This window comes from Lynx rufus, unplaced genomic scaffold, assembly GCF_022079265.1.
Source record: "Lynx rufus isolate CCGP_SWC_20201006 ecotype Redwood Valley unplaced genomic scaffold, mLynRuf1.p SCAF_6, whole genome shotgun sequence".
NCBI classification, from domain to species: Eukaryota; Metazoa; Chordata; class Mammalia; order Carnivora; family Felidae; genus Lynx; species Lynx rufus.
Window position 1 is genome coordinate 113276336 of NW_025814878.1, and position 14205 is coordinate 113290540.

At 61.1% G+C, this 14205-nt stretch overlaps 2 protein-coding genes across 5 annotated transcripts; one reads left to right on the top strand and one right to left on the bottom strand.

Moving 5' to 3' along the window:
• The first annotated feature begins 68 nt into the window (after nucleotides 1-68).
• SMIM29 (small integral membrane protein 29) lies at nucleotides 69-2643 on the top strand. 3 transcript variants are annotated; one of them, XM_047102906.1, is made up of 5 exons: nucleotides 69-134; nucleotides 1186-1369; nucleotides 1567-1592; nucleotides 1916-2021; nucleotides 2212-2643. In XM_047102906.1, the coding sequence occupies exons 2-5, from the start codon at nucleotides 1259-1261 to the stop codon at nucleotides 2275-2277; spliced, it is 309 nt and encodes a 102-aa protein (XP_046958862.1). In that variant the 5' UTR covers nucleotides 69-134; nucleotides 1186-1258; the 3' UTR covers nucleotides 2278-2643. The 3 variants fall into 3 exon arrangements, with proteins under 3 accessions (XP_046958862.1, XP_046958863.1, XP_046958864.1); XM_047102907.1 differs by having other exon boundaries at nucleotides 1955-2021; XM_047102908.1 differs by having other exon boundaries at nucleotides 1186-1309.
• A 181-nt stretch (nucleotides 2644-2824) lies between these two features.
• On the bottom strand, nucleotides 2825-11944 carry HMGA1 (high mobility group AT-hook 1). Of its 2 annotated transcripts, none has more exons than XM_047102577.1 (6): nucleotides 11846-11944; nucleotides 11488-11601; nucleotides 7993-8171; nucleotides 6189-6272; nucleotides 5472-5522; nucleotides 2825-4193 (listed from the first exon to the last, which is right to left on the bottom strand). In XM_047102577.1, exons 3-6 carry the CDS (start codon nucleotides 8125-8127, stop codon nucleotides 4140-4142), a joined length of 324 nt encoding a protein of 107 aa, XP_046958533.1. In that variant the 5' UTR covers nucleotides 8128-8171; nucleotides 11488-11601; nucleotides 11846-11944; the 3' UTR covers nucleotides 2825-4139. The 2 variants fall into 2 exon arrangements, with proteins under 2 accessions (XP_046958533.1, XP_046958534.1); XM_047102578.1 differs by having other exon boundaries at nucleotides 8026-8171; nucleotides 11846-11943.
• Between the last annotated feature and the right edge of the window lie 2261 nt (nucleotides 11945-14205).

The window sequence follows — 14205 nt, forward strand, 5'->3', positions numbered from 1 at the left end:
GGCCACTGGATTGGCTGCGCCCCTGTACTGAAGCCCCGCCCATTTCCCCGGGTCCTTTGATCACGCGCCTGCCGGCTCTTCCGGGGCCTGGGAGCCAACCGAGGGCGTTCCTGTCCGGGCTACAGCGGCGGGAGGTAAGGCATGAACGGGTTGGATGGGCTGCAGAGCGCCCGGACGGGTCCACGCCTCGGGGTGCCGGGATTCTAGGATTCCTGGGCCCCTCTGCGCACCGCTCCCCAAACCTCCCTCCCTCCCCCGGCCTGAGCCGCCCAGCGCAGTGGGAACTACCTCCCACTCGCCGATGCTGGTCCGCATCCTCGGAGCGGCCTGACACTCGCCCCACCTCGGCACGTCCCCTCGACCGTGGGACGGTGTGCATGCGACTGGGCAAGCTCGGTGCCCCGACGGACACCGGGACGGGTAGTTCGTACCTTGCCCTCCGATGGAGACCCAGGCGAAGCGGGGTCAGGGACGTTGGGGTCTGCGTGCAAGAGCCTATGGACAATCTCCTTGCATCTGTTGATGGGAGCTGACCCTGTCACCTCCCGCCTGTCAGCCCTCGCTAAGAGGGGAGGGACCTGGGCGGAGCCCCGGGTGGGGACCAGAGGGAGGTGACATCACCTCACAGATACAGTCCAGCCCTGCCCACTTGTGTCCACCCTGGCACATGAGACCAATGGGGGGAGAGGCTATCCAGGCTGTATGTCTGCAGTCACACCGGGGACAGGGAGGGCACAGGGAGAGCCCATAGTCTAAAATGTGGGGACTGGACCAGGACGGAGGCAGTCTCCTTCAGATGCTCCTCCCTCACCCCCTAGGCCACAGTGCAGGACCAAATCTCCCCTTTGTGCTCCACTGGATAGGTGCTGGCAGCCCAGCGTCCCAGGAGGTTGGAGCAGGACCTGGGAACCTGTGTCTAAGCTTTTCCCCGTTGAGATGTGCAAACGTTGGCCACCACCTGAGCTGGGCCACACCCTGATTTGGGGGTAGGAGCCGAGCGGGACTCTGGGCCTCCCCTGGATGCCCTCCAAACCCAGGATTTGCTGAGAGTCACTGGAGGGTTAAACCCAGCACCCTGACCTGGAGGATCCCTTGTCCCGGTGCCTGACCTAAGTTGTGATACATCACTGCTCTTGGGGAGGGATCCAGAGCTTGAAATTGATAACCTCCCTTCCTCCTCCCCAGGGAGCCCAGTGGAGGCGCCCTCCCGAGGCACTACTGCCCATGCTGACTACCCAGCCCTCCGGCTGCCGATGTCATGAGTAACACTACAGTGCCCAATGTCCCTCAGGCCAACAGCGACTCCATGGTGGGCTATGTGTTGGGGCCTTTCTTCCTCATCACCCTGGTCGGGGTGGTGGTGGCTGTGGTAAGGAGCCCCCACATCCACACATATACACCCACACCTTTGCTAAGGCAGGGCTGGGTGGGCCTGAGCCAGCCTGCACACATCGTCTCAGCTGTCCTGCTGTTTTGGGAGTGGAGGGGGTAGAGGTGGGTCCCTCTCGCTTGTGGGCCATCCTGGGCTCGCTCAGCAGCCTCCACAGTGCTGTGTCTCTGTTACAGGTAATGTATGTCCAGAAGAAAAAGCGGTGAGTGTCCCTGCCCTGTTGTTACCTCTCCTGCATTCTGCTTCAGTTTCTTCCCTTGGGATCTGGGTTCCTCTGCCTACGCGTTGAGAGGCCCCTCAGCCATCCTTATACGAGCCCGAAATTCCCTACACCCCATTGTTAGGTTTTCCTGCCCACGTGCGGCTTACCCACCGGAGAGGGGCCCCTTGTGGGTTCGGGCATGGATGCTTAGAACCTTTGTGTGCCCCTAAAGGCACCCACTGCAAGTGCCCCTGCCTTGGACAGTCAGGTGTTTGAAGGGAGTGGGCACCCCCCTGGGCTGAGCCCCCTCCCCTGCTCCCCAGAGTGGACCGGCTTCGCCATCACCTGCTCCCCATGTACAGCTACGACCCTGCCGAGGAGCTACATGAGGCTGAGCAGGAGCTACTGTCTGATGTGGGAGACCCCAAGGTGAGCACTCCGGGGGCAGGGACAATCAGCAGAGGTCTGTGTTCTCACCCATACTCCCCCTGAAACAAGAACCTGCTTCTGCCCTCGGCCCTCCCCATTTGGGGCCGCCACCAGTGTGGGGTGCCCCGGAGGCTGTGTCGTGGCCTCTGCCCTGGAACCCAGCCTGGTGGCATGATCTCTTCCCTCACAGGTGGTACACGGCTGGCAGAGTGGCTTCCAGCACAAGCGGATGCCCTTGCTGGACGTCAAGACCTAACCTGACCCCCTTGCCCTGATCTCCAGAACCATGGGGTCTTGGGAGTGCCCAGGGCCTGCAGCCTGCTGCTTGCACTCACCCAGCTCCCCCTGCTGGGTACCGGGTCTCCTCTCCTCCCATCCATACCCAGTAGCACCTCACAACCAACCCTCCCCGCCCCCCTTCCAGCCTTCAGGCCTTTGTGGGCTGAGCCTACCATCCACTCCCAAGGGGCTAATACAAGTTTTTCCTTCTGGGGTGGAAGGGTGGTTGGAGACCGTTTTCTCTGAGCCCTCCCCGACTCGGCTTTGGATTGGTTTCCATGGTGACAGGGCCTAATGTATAGTATTCAGTATATATATTTTGTAAATAAATGTTTTGTGGCTAGGGGTGTGGTCGATTTCTTCGAGAGGCTTAAGTTACCCTTCCCTGGAGCTAATGCTTGTTTGTCCTCCCCCCCCCCCCCGCCTCCCGCAGCCTGAAGAGCACCTTGAAAGCCACCCCCAACAACTAGATCCTTAGTTTCCAGCCTTCCTACCCCAGGTGCCCATCACAGAGAAGACTCCAGTCCAGAAAAGGATATTTTTTTTATTCAAGTAACTGCAAATAGGAAACCAGATGGGGGGGCCCCAGGCTGGGACAAATAATGGCTACCTCCTCCCCGGCAGAACAGGGGGAAAAGGTGGCCCCTACACCCTTGTCGGTCAATACAGGCCCCCCCCACTCCTCACTCTGCTGCAGCATCCTAGGGGCAGGGCCCCCACCTTCCCTGGGACTGGGGTGGTCGGTAACCCAGCCTGCTCTGCCCCAGGCCCCTTCCCCTAAGAGCATCTTGGAGGAGGGGGATGTGGGCAGAACAGGAGGAGGCAATGAGGATGAACATTTGGCGCTGGTCGCAGCAGCAATGACGGATGTCTAAGAATGGAAACATTGAACAAAAACAACACAACTGTCCAGAGGTAGTTTGTGAACAGAGGAAAGATGGAACCAGAACCTTGGGGGGTGGGGAGGAGCAGAAGGGTGGGAGTGGGCAAGGCTAGCTCCTTGTTATTAGTGCCCCGTGTGAGGAAAGGGGAAACTGAGGCCTAGGGTAGAAGCGGATAGGGTTGGGCAGTGGCTCCAGCCCACCTTAGGTGGCTGCCACAGGGAACCTGGGCCTCCTGGATAAAGGGTGACCGAATTTCCCTCACTGCAATAGATTCCAGGGTGGCGGTGAGGTGGGCTGGAGCCCGTTTGGAGAGGGTAGGGGGCTCAGACCCCTCCTGCCTTCCTTCCTGTGCCCCAAACGGGGCTGTCCGACCTCGAGCAAGGACTAAGCAAGGTGGGAAGGAAGAAAAGTGGGCGTGAGCCGCACCTGGTGAGACACAGGCTGGGTGGGCGCATCTTGGGGCTGAGCACCCCTCCCCACTGGCCGTACCTGCTGCTGCCAGTGCTGTGGAGTGGGGCAGATCAGAATGAGATGGGGCATGGCCCCTTTTAAGGCCAGGGGAGCCCTCCCAGGCCCCTTAGTGGGAAGCCAGAAGGAAGAGTGGGGAAGCAGAGGGGACCCCCATACCAAGAGCCCAGTCAGCAATGTCCCCAACCACCGAGCGTGGGGACGCAGCAGGGGCAGGGTGCGGCGAGGCGGGAAGTCGGCTTTGGAAGGGCAAATGTGCGCATGGGTGAGGGGTCGCTGGAAACCTAGACCAAAGGAAACTGCTCCCCACTCAGGCCTCGGGGCCCCGCAGCGGCTGGTGTGCTGTGTAGTGTGGTGTTGAGGGCACAGGTAGGTGGCGGTGACGCGTGGGCCTGGGGGGAGGGGCGGGGGCGGTGGGAGCGGAGCGGAGCTGTCCAGTCCCAGAAGGAAACTGCTCCCCGGTGAAGGAGCAGGCGGCACGGCGCGGTCACTGCTCCTCCTCGGAGGACTCCTGCGAGATGCCCTCTTCTTCCTCCTTCTCCTGTGAGGTGGGCAGGGCAGTCAGCAAGAGTGCCAGGCCTGCCCCCCTCCCACTCAGGGGGGAAGGGGCACAGGCCAAGATTGCCCCCACCCCTCTCTGTGCTCCCTGGCTCTCCAGAAGGGGGATGAGTCAGGGCTGAGTGTGTGAGTGACTCAGCAACCTCCACGGCCCAGTTTCATTCATAAAAAAGGAAGAATTTAAAGGGAGGGAAAAAACCCACACACACGCTGCTCTCACACAGAGCCAGCCCCCCTTGGCCCTGGGGCCTGTGGTGGGTGCAGGGTGGGGGGACCCGCACAGCTCAGTGCAGCCCCGAGCTCGAGGCAGTGAGGAAGTCACTACCGGGCTTTCTGGAGGAGGGGAAGGGAGAGGGGGCCAGGGAGAGGACCGGGGAAGGTGCGGCTGCAGGGTGCGTGAGCCCCCCCTGCTGGGTGCAGTGCAGGGGAACCAGGTGGCCTTGGCCCGCAGGGGCAGCTGCTGGGCTGGGGAGCTGGGCCGCTGACTGACCCCAGGCCAGGGCGGGGAGGAAGGGGAAGTGTGTGCCGCCGGGGCTCACTCACTGGGCGGGAATGTCGGGACACCACACGGGCCTGCGGCCCCCGTGCCAGGCACAAACTCCAAAACAACTTGTTTCCTGTTACTCACTCCTGGGGCCCGGCCAGCACCCTCTGACCCCCCTCCTCACCCTGGTGGTGGCTCAGCTCGAGGAATGAAGGCCTCAGGGAGTTCAGGGAGCAGGTTTGGGGTAGAAAAGGGCCAGGAAGATTGAGGCTGGGGTGGCCGTAACTTCAGTGTAGGCCTTAGGGGCAGCCTCCGGACTCAGGCCACCTTCTTCCATTAGCAGCTATTTGTGGGGGACTCAGAAATGGATAGGTGAAGGACAAACCTCACCCTATGCCCAGGTAGCACTCTTTCCTCATTTCTACTGGTGGGGGGCCGGGGAGACTAGATGGCCTCCAAGTTCTCCCTAAAAGTTGAGTCTGTTCTAGTAGGGGAAGGAGAGGCGGCCCCACCCCCCCACCAGGGCGGGGGTCCAGTCTGGTTTCTACATGGGACCCCTTACTGCTACGGACAGAGCCCTTGAAAAGCCCTGGGCTGGGTGCCAGGACCCAGAATCCCTTTCCCTCTCTAGGCCTGGATAGAGCGAGGATGTCCCACCATGCCCGGCTCTGGTCAGCCAGAGCCATCTTTCCACGGTGAGCGCCCAGGAGGAACAGGCATCACCCAACCTCAACACCCTCCCCCGAAAAACCAAACCACCGCTGTCCCTTCACCTACCAGTTTTTTGGGTCTGCCCCTTGGTTTCCTCCCTGGAGTTGTGGTAGTTTTCTAGATGGTCCGAGAAAAGATCCACTAAGTCAAAAATGTTCCTGACAGTGCTCCCCCAAATGACCAGGGCCCCGATGGTGAGGGAGAGCAGGGAGGAGCAGAACTACGTACCTCTGCTCAGGGCGGCCCAGGACTGTCACCCCGGCAGGCCCACCCGAGTCCAGCTGGTGATGACTGGCCAGCCACACTGCCCACCCCCCCCAATATACACACACGCCCCCCACTCCCTCCTCCACCCATGACTCAGAGGATATGAGTCGTGTCTCAGAAAAAATAAAATAAAAAACAAAACAACTGCTCCGAGAGGCTGATGCCACTGTGAATCTGGCCTTCCCTGCTTAACCCCACTCCCTTGGGACCCAGGGGACCCTGGAATGGAAGGAAACACTCTCAGCCCAGGGACTGGTGCTGCTGTCCCTTCGCTCTTCCTGACTCTCCCTTCTCCAGACGAGGAAAGCCGCAGGACTTCTGACTTGACCTCCCCATTGTCCTGGGCAGGACCAAGTCCCCAGAAGGAAGACCTCGATCATCACCCTGCTTTCCCCCAATTCGCAAAGACTCCCCCTGCCACCCACATGCCAGGGAAGAGGGGGCAGGGTACAGGCCCTTCCCAGAGCCCCCCACAGCCGTGGCCACGGGGACAGGGCCCTCTTCCTTCATCCTTACCCGGGTCTTGGCAGCACCCTTGTTTTTGCTCCCCTTTGGTCGGCCCCGAGGTCTCTTAGGTGTTGGCACTTCGCTGGGTTCCTTCTGCAAAGACAGATGGGGTCATCAGGGACACAGATGCCACCTGTCCTGCCCCTTTCAAAAGACACAGCTCTCTCCCGTGCCCCAGCAAGACTGAGTCAGCAAGCCATCACCCCGACCCAGAAATCCACAGGAACCATGGCGGGCAAGCCCTCGTGATGCAGGTTCTGACTCTGACCATCTTTCGCAAAGCCCCTCCCATGCTGCCCTATGACAACAAAGTGACAAGAAACCAGAAAAGGGAAAGGTGTCACCGGAGAAGAAAGACACTGTCAGGGAGCTCTGCCACCGAAGGGCTCTAAGCTCTTGGGCAAGACACAAAATGCCTGGGCCTCAGTTTTCTCAACTGTAAATGGTGACCACGCTCACCTCACGAGGCATCACGAAAAGTAAAGGAAGGATGTGGGAATGTCTAGCACTGGGCCAAGACTGCTGCCCACCCCCTCAGACGACACAGGCTGGAGACTGTGGAGGACGCAGAAGGGGAAAGGAGGCCCCGCGACAGTGGAGGGAGCCTCCAGCCTCCACCCGCAAACTGGACTCCCTCTAGGCTGCCTCCCAGAGCAGGAATGATGCCCGGATGTCAGAAACAGAGATCCCGGCCGTGGTTGCCGCTGAAATTTTAATAAGCCTGACAGGATAAAAAAGCTGCTGCATAATGCATAGAAGCTGGGCAGTAAAGGCAGGTCAGCTATGGTTTCGGGGGGACTGCCCATAGGCTGTTTAGAACTATGGTCCAGTAGCCCAACACTCCTTCTCGGACACCCCCCTATGGACCCCAGCTAACTGGCTCCAGGTGGAGACTAAGGGAACCAGACTGACTTCCCTCCACACATTGTGGCCTCTGAAAAGAGGCAGCTGAATCCCACCACTCAGACTGCCCACGGCTCATTATCTCCCTAAAGAGTCAGTACAGACAGCACTCTTCAACCTACAGATGCGGAAGCCGAGGCCCACGGTATAAAGGGCAAGGGTTGCCCTCAATCCCTTTCCTCTTCCTGGGGAAAGGGAAGTGAGCTGGGCCTCACCAGTTACTGCCCCTGTGAGAGAATCCAAGATCTCCACCACAGGGCAGGGGGCCCCCAAAAGGCCAAGCTGGCCTTCTAACCCCGGGAGACCTCAGCAGGGGACAGCACCAGGGTTGAGGGTTACTCTCTCATCAACTCCCCCACATTTTCAAGTTCTTGGGCTTCAGTTTTCCTTTTACAGAGCAAGAGCCTGGCCTAGGCTAGAGGGAGGCCCATGGATAGATGCTGGCCCAGGATTTTTTTTGTTACAGGCCTGGGATGAGGAAGTACAGAAATTGACAAGTATTCGTAAACTTTCACGGCCAACTGACAGAATAGTCTGTACAACAAAATCTCGGGACTGAAAACGTGAACTTCTATAGACACGTAACTCCTCTTTTCTGTGTTTTATCAACGCATTGGTCCACAACAGACTGGAAGTCAAGGGTGGGTAGTTCACCAGAGTGCGAGCTCTCGCCTGTGTGACTGCAAGGTCGCTTCTGGCTTGGATCGGCCAGCAAGGGCTCAGAGTTCACTCAGATTCCTCAGCCCCCACTTCTCTCCTGGGGTCTCAGCAACGGGCCAGGGTGGGCATGCGCCGGGTGCACGTTGGAGGACACACACACTGAGCAAGGATCCTGCACCCCTCTTCCAGTTTTCACTTGGCACCTCCCTAGCCCAAAGGGGTAAACCGAGGCAAAGGTTCGGACACCCACCTGACTCCCTACCAGCGCCGTCCCGGGACTCACCGGAGGCTGCTTGCGCGGCCTGCCCCGACCCCGCTTCTCAGTGCCGTCCTTTTCCTGCTTGGAGGCCAAGGGCTGGCTGGACTTCGAGCTCGACTCGCTCATCTTCCCTTCTCTCTGGAGCAGGTGGAGGAGCGATGGCTGGGATGCTGGAAAAGCAGGAGAGGTCGTTTTAAACACAACATTTTGCTTTGGCCACCTCCCACCCCCTTTACCACTCCCACCTTCAAGGTGGCCTGCCTGTAGGACCCTGCCTGCTCCCGGGGATCCAGGATCCCCACCCTGCTTAGCTGGTGGGGGTGGGGGTCCGCCCAGCCCCAGCATGTTGCTACAGGGTGGGGTCGAGCCGTTGGCTCTAATCAGCTCCTTATCTCCTGCTCAGAAGGGCGCTTTGTTGTCCTGCCACCCCCACAGGGCCCAGGCCCAAGAGGCACAGCAGGCTCAGATGTGGCTGTGGGTGAGGTCACCAGGGCAAAGGTGTGGATGAGGTGGGGGGATCCTCACACTGCCGGGGGTCCCTTCTCTAGCCAGCCGCCCCTTCTCTTAAGAGAAAGCCAAGCCTGAGTGGCTCACAGGCAACAAGGGAGGAAAGGTAAGCAGGGAATAAGCCTTGGGCTTCCATCTGGCAGCCGTGGGCATCAGTCCCTGGCCCACCTGCCTTGGCCCAAGCCTCGGGACCAGGCGCTACCAGGGCCAAGCTTGATACTCTGTACCAACCATCCAGCCAGGGATGGTGCCCACCCCACTAGCTCTCTCTCTGGATAGAGCCTTGGGGACTCAAGGATGGGAAGTCTGGGAAGGGGAAGTGGGCTGAAATCGCACGGGGGGCGGAAAAGAAACCTAAAGCTGAAAGGTGGGTCTCCTCTTCCACCCCCGTCCACCTGGAGCCAAATGAGATTGTCCCCTTTGATGCCTGCTTTGGGGAGGGGCAGGAATTCTGCACTGAGATGGATCCTTCAGAACAGATGCTAGCTGCCCTCCCCCATGCCCCACTCCCCCAGCCTGGGCAGAGCTGGTCGTCAGTCCTCCAAAGCTTCTTGGTTCTCTTCTAGCATCTTTCCTCTTCTTATATACAGGCCGTTTTGTGTTTAATCAGCCCCACCAATTTTCAGTTTCCCTAAAACTTCCCACTGCTTGCAGCATTTGCCCCCTTTATCTGGGAGCCTCTTCCAGAGGCTTAAAAGACAGTGAGGGTGCTCCACCCCGTCTGTCTTCCCAGTTAAAGATACTCAACCTGGGAGACCTATGGCTCTACACCTTCCTGGTAACCAATCCCTGGTTGCACTTGGCAAAGGGTGGGCCCAAGCGGCCTCACTTCTAAAAGACCTGCCATCTGTAAAATGGGGGTAATGGTAAGACATCCACCTCAACCGCCTGCTTCTCCAGACTGACGCAAGATCAAACCAGATGATGGTTGAAATGTGTAAACAATGGGAAATCTCACTCCAATCAAAACGAAAACTAGAACATTTGAAAATGACTTCTCTTTCCCTTTTTCCGATTTTCAGACGATTTCCAATTTTAACTCGATGAGGGCGGGGAGGAAATGTTTTTTGCAAACTAGGGACTTTTGGAGGACTGGAGGCCCCCATCCCCAAGCATCAAGATCCTCCAGACGGCGAGACTTTGTCTGGTAATTATTCTATTTTATAATATTTCAGACTTGAAGACCCTTTTAAACAAGGTGGTTGGTGATTTATCCTGCTCCGTCATTAGTGGCTTGGCCTGCTCTGTAATTACAGGCAGTGATTAGAATCTTATATTACACCACAGGTTCCCCTTCAAACTAAACATCAAAATTAATCAGCCTAAATGAGTGCTGACCTCACATGAGGTCTGTTGAAGGCCCCCTCACAGAGGGGGTTCCAGTTGGGCCAAGCCAGCCCCTAATCCCAGAAAGCCTGGGCCCAGCAGGCCTGGGAATCCTGGTGGGTCTCTGGGGGAAGTTCTTGCATCATCTGGTGCTTCCCCCCACTTTTTGCTACTGGGGACCCTTTAATCCATTCTCCAACCACCCCCCTCCCAATCCAGGCCTCCAGGAACTGAATGAAGGCCTGAGGCCCTCTCTGGTGAGACCAACAAATGCTTGTCTCTTCCACCTGTTTCTGAAAATCAGAGGCCTAGCTGGGCGAAGCCATGTTTAGGGCCCGACCTCAATCCTTCAGTTTGTAATAAGCCCTTCTGGGCCTCAAGCTTGTCCCTCTCCATACACCGGGCGCGCAATGTGTATTCCACAAAGGCTTAGGGAATCTACAAGAACGACCCTAGGAAATCCTCATGGCGCTCCCTTGTTTTCTGGAAAAAAAAGTAGCCCAGAGAGGCCTGAAGAGTTGCCCAAGGTCACACAGCAAGTAGGCAAGCAGGATACAGTAGGTTCCTGGCGACCCCTCTAGCCCGCCACTTTCCCTACCCGCCTAGAGAATGGTTAAGTCCCTGTCGCCCCCTGCTCCAGACCCGGCCCCAGGGTGACTCTGCAAGTGTCTGCGCCGGGCCGTTGCAGGTCGGCCGGCGGGACCAGGGGCCAGAGCGCACGGGGGGAGGGGCACAGGCTGCTCTTGCAGGCGCGGGAAACTGGTGCACCCCGACCGCATGCACCGCCACGCGGGTGCACCCGGCCCCACTTCCTGCCAGAGGGGGCACCCAAGCCCGCCTTGGGGCAGGAAACCTGGCGCGCGCGGGCGCGGGGCAGAGGAAGAAAGACACCTCCCTCCGCGCCCTCCCCGCAAAATAAAGCCCCAGAAAAAAAAAAAATTGAAACGGGGAGTCAAAGGGACTAGTTCCAACAGAGCCCTGCAAAGCAGAGAAACCTGTTTGTGGGGGCGGAGGGCAGGCCCGGCCCTGGGGGCTGAAGAGGCGCGGGCCCGGCCAGAGGTGGGGTCCGGGTGAAGCCCCAAACCCAGGCCCGCGATTCGGCCTCATCTGCGTGGGGGGGGGGGGGGCACCAGGAAAAAGGCCGAGCGGGAACGGGGCCGAATTGCGGGGTTCCTGCCCATCCCCCTCACTTCTAGAACTTCCCCAGGCTGCGGGGGGCGCCCGGCCCCCCACCCGCCTGCTGCGCCGCAGCCTGTTCCTCTCCCCGCCCCCCACACCCCGGGCCCCGGCTCGGGCTCCGGCGGGAGCGGCGGCCGCGCGAGGTGCACCGGGCTCCGCCGGGTGCACAACTCGCGCTCGCCGCAGCCGCGCGCCCCCTCCCCCACCGCGCGCCTTTCCCGGGTCCCCGCCCCCCGCAGGGCGCCCGCGGCGCGGGGGAAGGGGTGCGGGCGCCCTCCCCGCGCCGCCGGGCCCCGCCGCCCGCCCCCGCGCCGCGCGGCCCTCCCCCGCCGGCGGCTCGCGCAGCCCCGGCCTGGGAATAAAGCCGGAGGCGCGCGCTGCAGCCCTGGGCGGCTTGCAGGAGGGGCGGCGTGCAGGCGGGGGCGCGGGCGCCCCCCTCCGCCGCCGCCGCCGCGGGCCCCGGGGACGACTCACCGCGAGCTCGGCCGCCGGCCTGCGGTGCGCGCTCCGGGCTGCCGGGAGCGACGGTGCTGGGCGCTGAAGACCGGCCTGGCTCCGCCGCCGCCGCCGCTGGTAGCAAATGCGGATCTGAAACCGGGAGAGAGAGCAGAGGCGCTCAGAGACCGCCGCCGCCGCGTGCTCGCCGCCCAGGCCCCCACGGGGTATTTATCTGTCACATCCAGGCGGGGGGACAAAAATATTCACCCTCCCCCGAAGGATGGCGAGGGGCAGGAAGCTAGGCACGGCCCGTGCGCGGCCTCAATAAATAAATAATTTAATTAAATGATAGATATAAAAAAAAAAGAAGCCACCGGAGGGGCCGCGAACTCACGCCTTCTTGGAGCCGCGCCAGCGCCAGAAATAGCCCGGGCTCGGAGTCCCAATTAGAGGAGCGCAGCCCCGGCTCAGGGGAGCTTAAAAAGAGCGACCCAGGGGCAGGGGGGACGGGCCCGCCCGCGCCAGCCGTGTCACTGTGGGGGGCGGGGCCATGCAAATGAGCCCGGGGATTTAAAAGGGCGGCCGCCCGCCAGCCGCCGCCGCCGCGCGGGTGGGTGCTGACTACGGGGAGGGGCGTGCGGTGCCGGGTGCCTGGGGGCGGGCGCGCGGGAGGCCTGGGCTGGGAATCCGAGGCGACGGCCCACTCCCCACTGTCCCGGGCCGGGAGACACGGGAAGGTGCACAGAGGGATCACCAGGGAGCTTTTCGCGGGGGAGGGGGAGGAGGGCATCTTTACATCCAGCAAGGGGGTCCCCGGGAGAGTCACCTCTAGGGGCCTTCCGGGCGTGTGGGCCTGACGCCCGCGGGGCGCGTTGGATGTGGGCGGGCGTTCGTGCCTGCGGGGTCCGCGCGGGCGGGAGGGGGTGGAGAGAAACGCGCCTGTGAGAGAATTCCGCGGCCTACCCGCCGCCCCCTGCGCCCAGATACACGGCTCGTAGATTTCCCCTGGGCGGACAGGTGTCAGCATGTGCATTTTAGTGGCAACGTGCGTGTGGCTGACTGGTGAAATTCAAGTCTTGTGAAATTCAAACGTGAAACTTGTGAAATCCAGACTTTTCGTTTATTAATGGCCGCGAGTGAGCCGTAATCAAGGTGCAGCCTCCAAAGGAAACAAACGATTGGCTCGCTTGCAGGTAAACCTGAGGGAGGCTTCATTCCTTTAGGTGACTCGGATGATGTTTTGGAGACGTGCGTTTCCACTTTGTGACCTGGTCCTCTCCGCCGTGACTTTTAAGAAAAATAAGAAAGCGTGAATCAGTGGTCGCCTGGAAGCACTTTGAGGGCAGGAACTGGGTCTACGCAAGCCATACCCGCCACGCTTGGCCCGCCCGGCGCCAGGCGCAACAAAGACTTGTTGCACGTAGAAGAAGGAAGCCAAAGTGAAAAGATGGCGGGGAGGGCGGTGGGAGAAGAAAGGGCGCTGTCAGAGCGGCGCGCCCTGCAGGCCGGGCCCGGGGCCTTCTCGGGCGCACCTCCCCGCCCCTCGTCCCTGAGGCGGCCTTCCACACCTCCCGTGATGCAGGGAAATGCAATGCGGCCCAGTGACACACGGCTGTGACTCATGTTTTTCTTTGCTCCCCTTCTTCCTCCCCGGCCGGCCGAGGCCCCGGCCCAGCCCCCTCCTCAGGGGGCGAGCCGCCGATGGAGGGGGGACGCCAGGAAAACCCAGAGCCCGGAGTGGAGGCGGGGTGGGGAACCGGAGGGGCCGGGCCTCCTACTTTCAGGAATGTTTCAGGAATGTTTCCGGTGGGGGTGGGGAGCAGAGCCGGGAGTGGGCCCAGCCCCCACCCGGGGCGGCGGGCTGGCGCTCCGGGCCGGGGGCAGCACGTGCTCGGCCGGGTGGGGGCGGGGGCGCCCGGGCGGGAAGGCGCTGGGGGCCCTCGGAGCGCGTTCAAAGAGGAGGGCGCGGGCCTGGGGCCGGCCGGGGCTGGGGGTGGGCCGGGAGGCCGCCCTCCAAGCACTGGCTCCCCGCCCCGCGCCCAGGTGAAACGCAGTTCCTGCGAAGTGCCCAGGCTGCCCCTGGAGGGGAGAGGAAGTCACCGAAGGGCGGCCGGAGGGGAGAGGAGGGTGGAGGGGAAAGCCAGGGAGAGGCTGGGGGAGGGGCGGCCTGCCCCTTTGTCTGGAGCCGGGGGTGGGGGTGGGGCGGGGTGGAAGGCGCGCTGCGCCCTCCATCTTTGTGCCCTGCGTGCGGCACGCGCGCTTAGTAGGCCGCGAGTTGAGTTGGCTGGAGGCATTGAGTTAGCTCGAGAACCTTTGCAGCGTTGAGTGGAAGAATGGCCCTTCGGTTGTGGCCCTGCTCCCCCCAGGTCACAGCTCCCCTCCAGCAACCCGGGCCTCCACGCCTGGCCCAGGGATAGCCCTCACGGAACCTCGGCGCCCCTAGACACAGCCCTCCCCAAGGCCGCCCGCGCTGCTAGGCCCGGGGCTGATGGCCGGGAGGCGTGGGAAGGGTCCTGGTAGGCCCCTTCCCTGGACGCAGCCAACCTGGGGCAGCTCTTGCCTTTTGCTTGTGACTTGTGGCCTGTGGCGGTCCCTGAGGGAGGTGGGGAAGGGAGACGGACTTCTGCCTCGAGAGGCTGTGGGAAAACTTGGCCAACTTTTTGGCCCACTTCTAACAAAACGACTTGATCTTATTTTTCCTACTCTTATTTTTCCCCTCGTCCTGATTTTTCTCACCGACTTGTTTTTTACCTT

Coding starts and splice junctions, on each gene's coding strand:
- SMIM29 (XM_047102906.1), top strand. CDS start 1,259: ATGAGTAACACTACAGTGCCCAATGTCCCTCAGGCCAACAGCGACTCC. Junction 1,593..1,915: donor TATGTCCAGAAGAAAAAGCG/GTGAGTGTCCCT, acceptor CCTGCTCCCCAG/AGTGGACCGGCTTCGCCATC. Junction 2,022..2,211: donor CTGATGTGGGAGACCCCAAG/GTGAGCACTCCG, acceptor CTTCCCTCACAG/GTGGTACACGGCTGGCAGAG.
- HMGA1 (XM_047102577.1), bottom strand. CDS start 8,127: ATGAGCGAGTCGAGCTCGAAGTCCAGCCAGCCCTTGGCCTCCAAGCAG. Junction 5,523..6,188: donor AGGGTGCTGCCAAGACCCGG/GTAAGGATGAAG, acceptor CGGACCATCTAG/AAAACTACCACAACTCCAGG. Junction 4,194..5,471: donor GGGGCAGACCCAAAAAACTG/GTAGGTGAAGGG, acceptor CCCACCTCACAG/GAGAAGGAGGAAGAAGAGGG.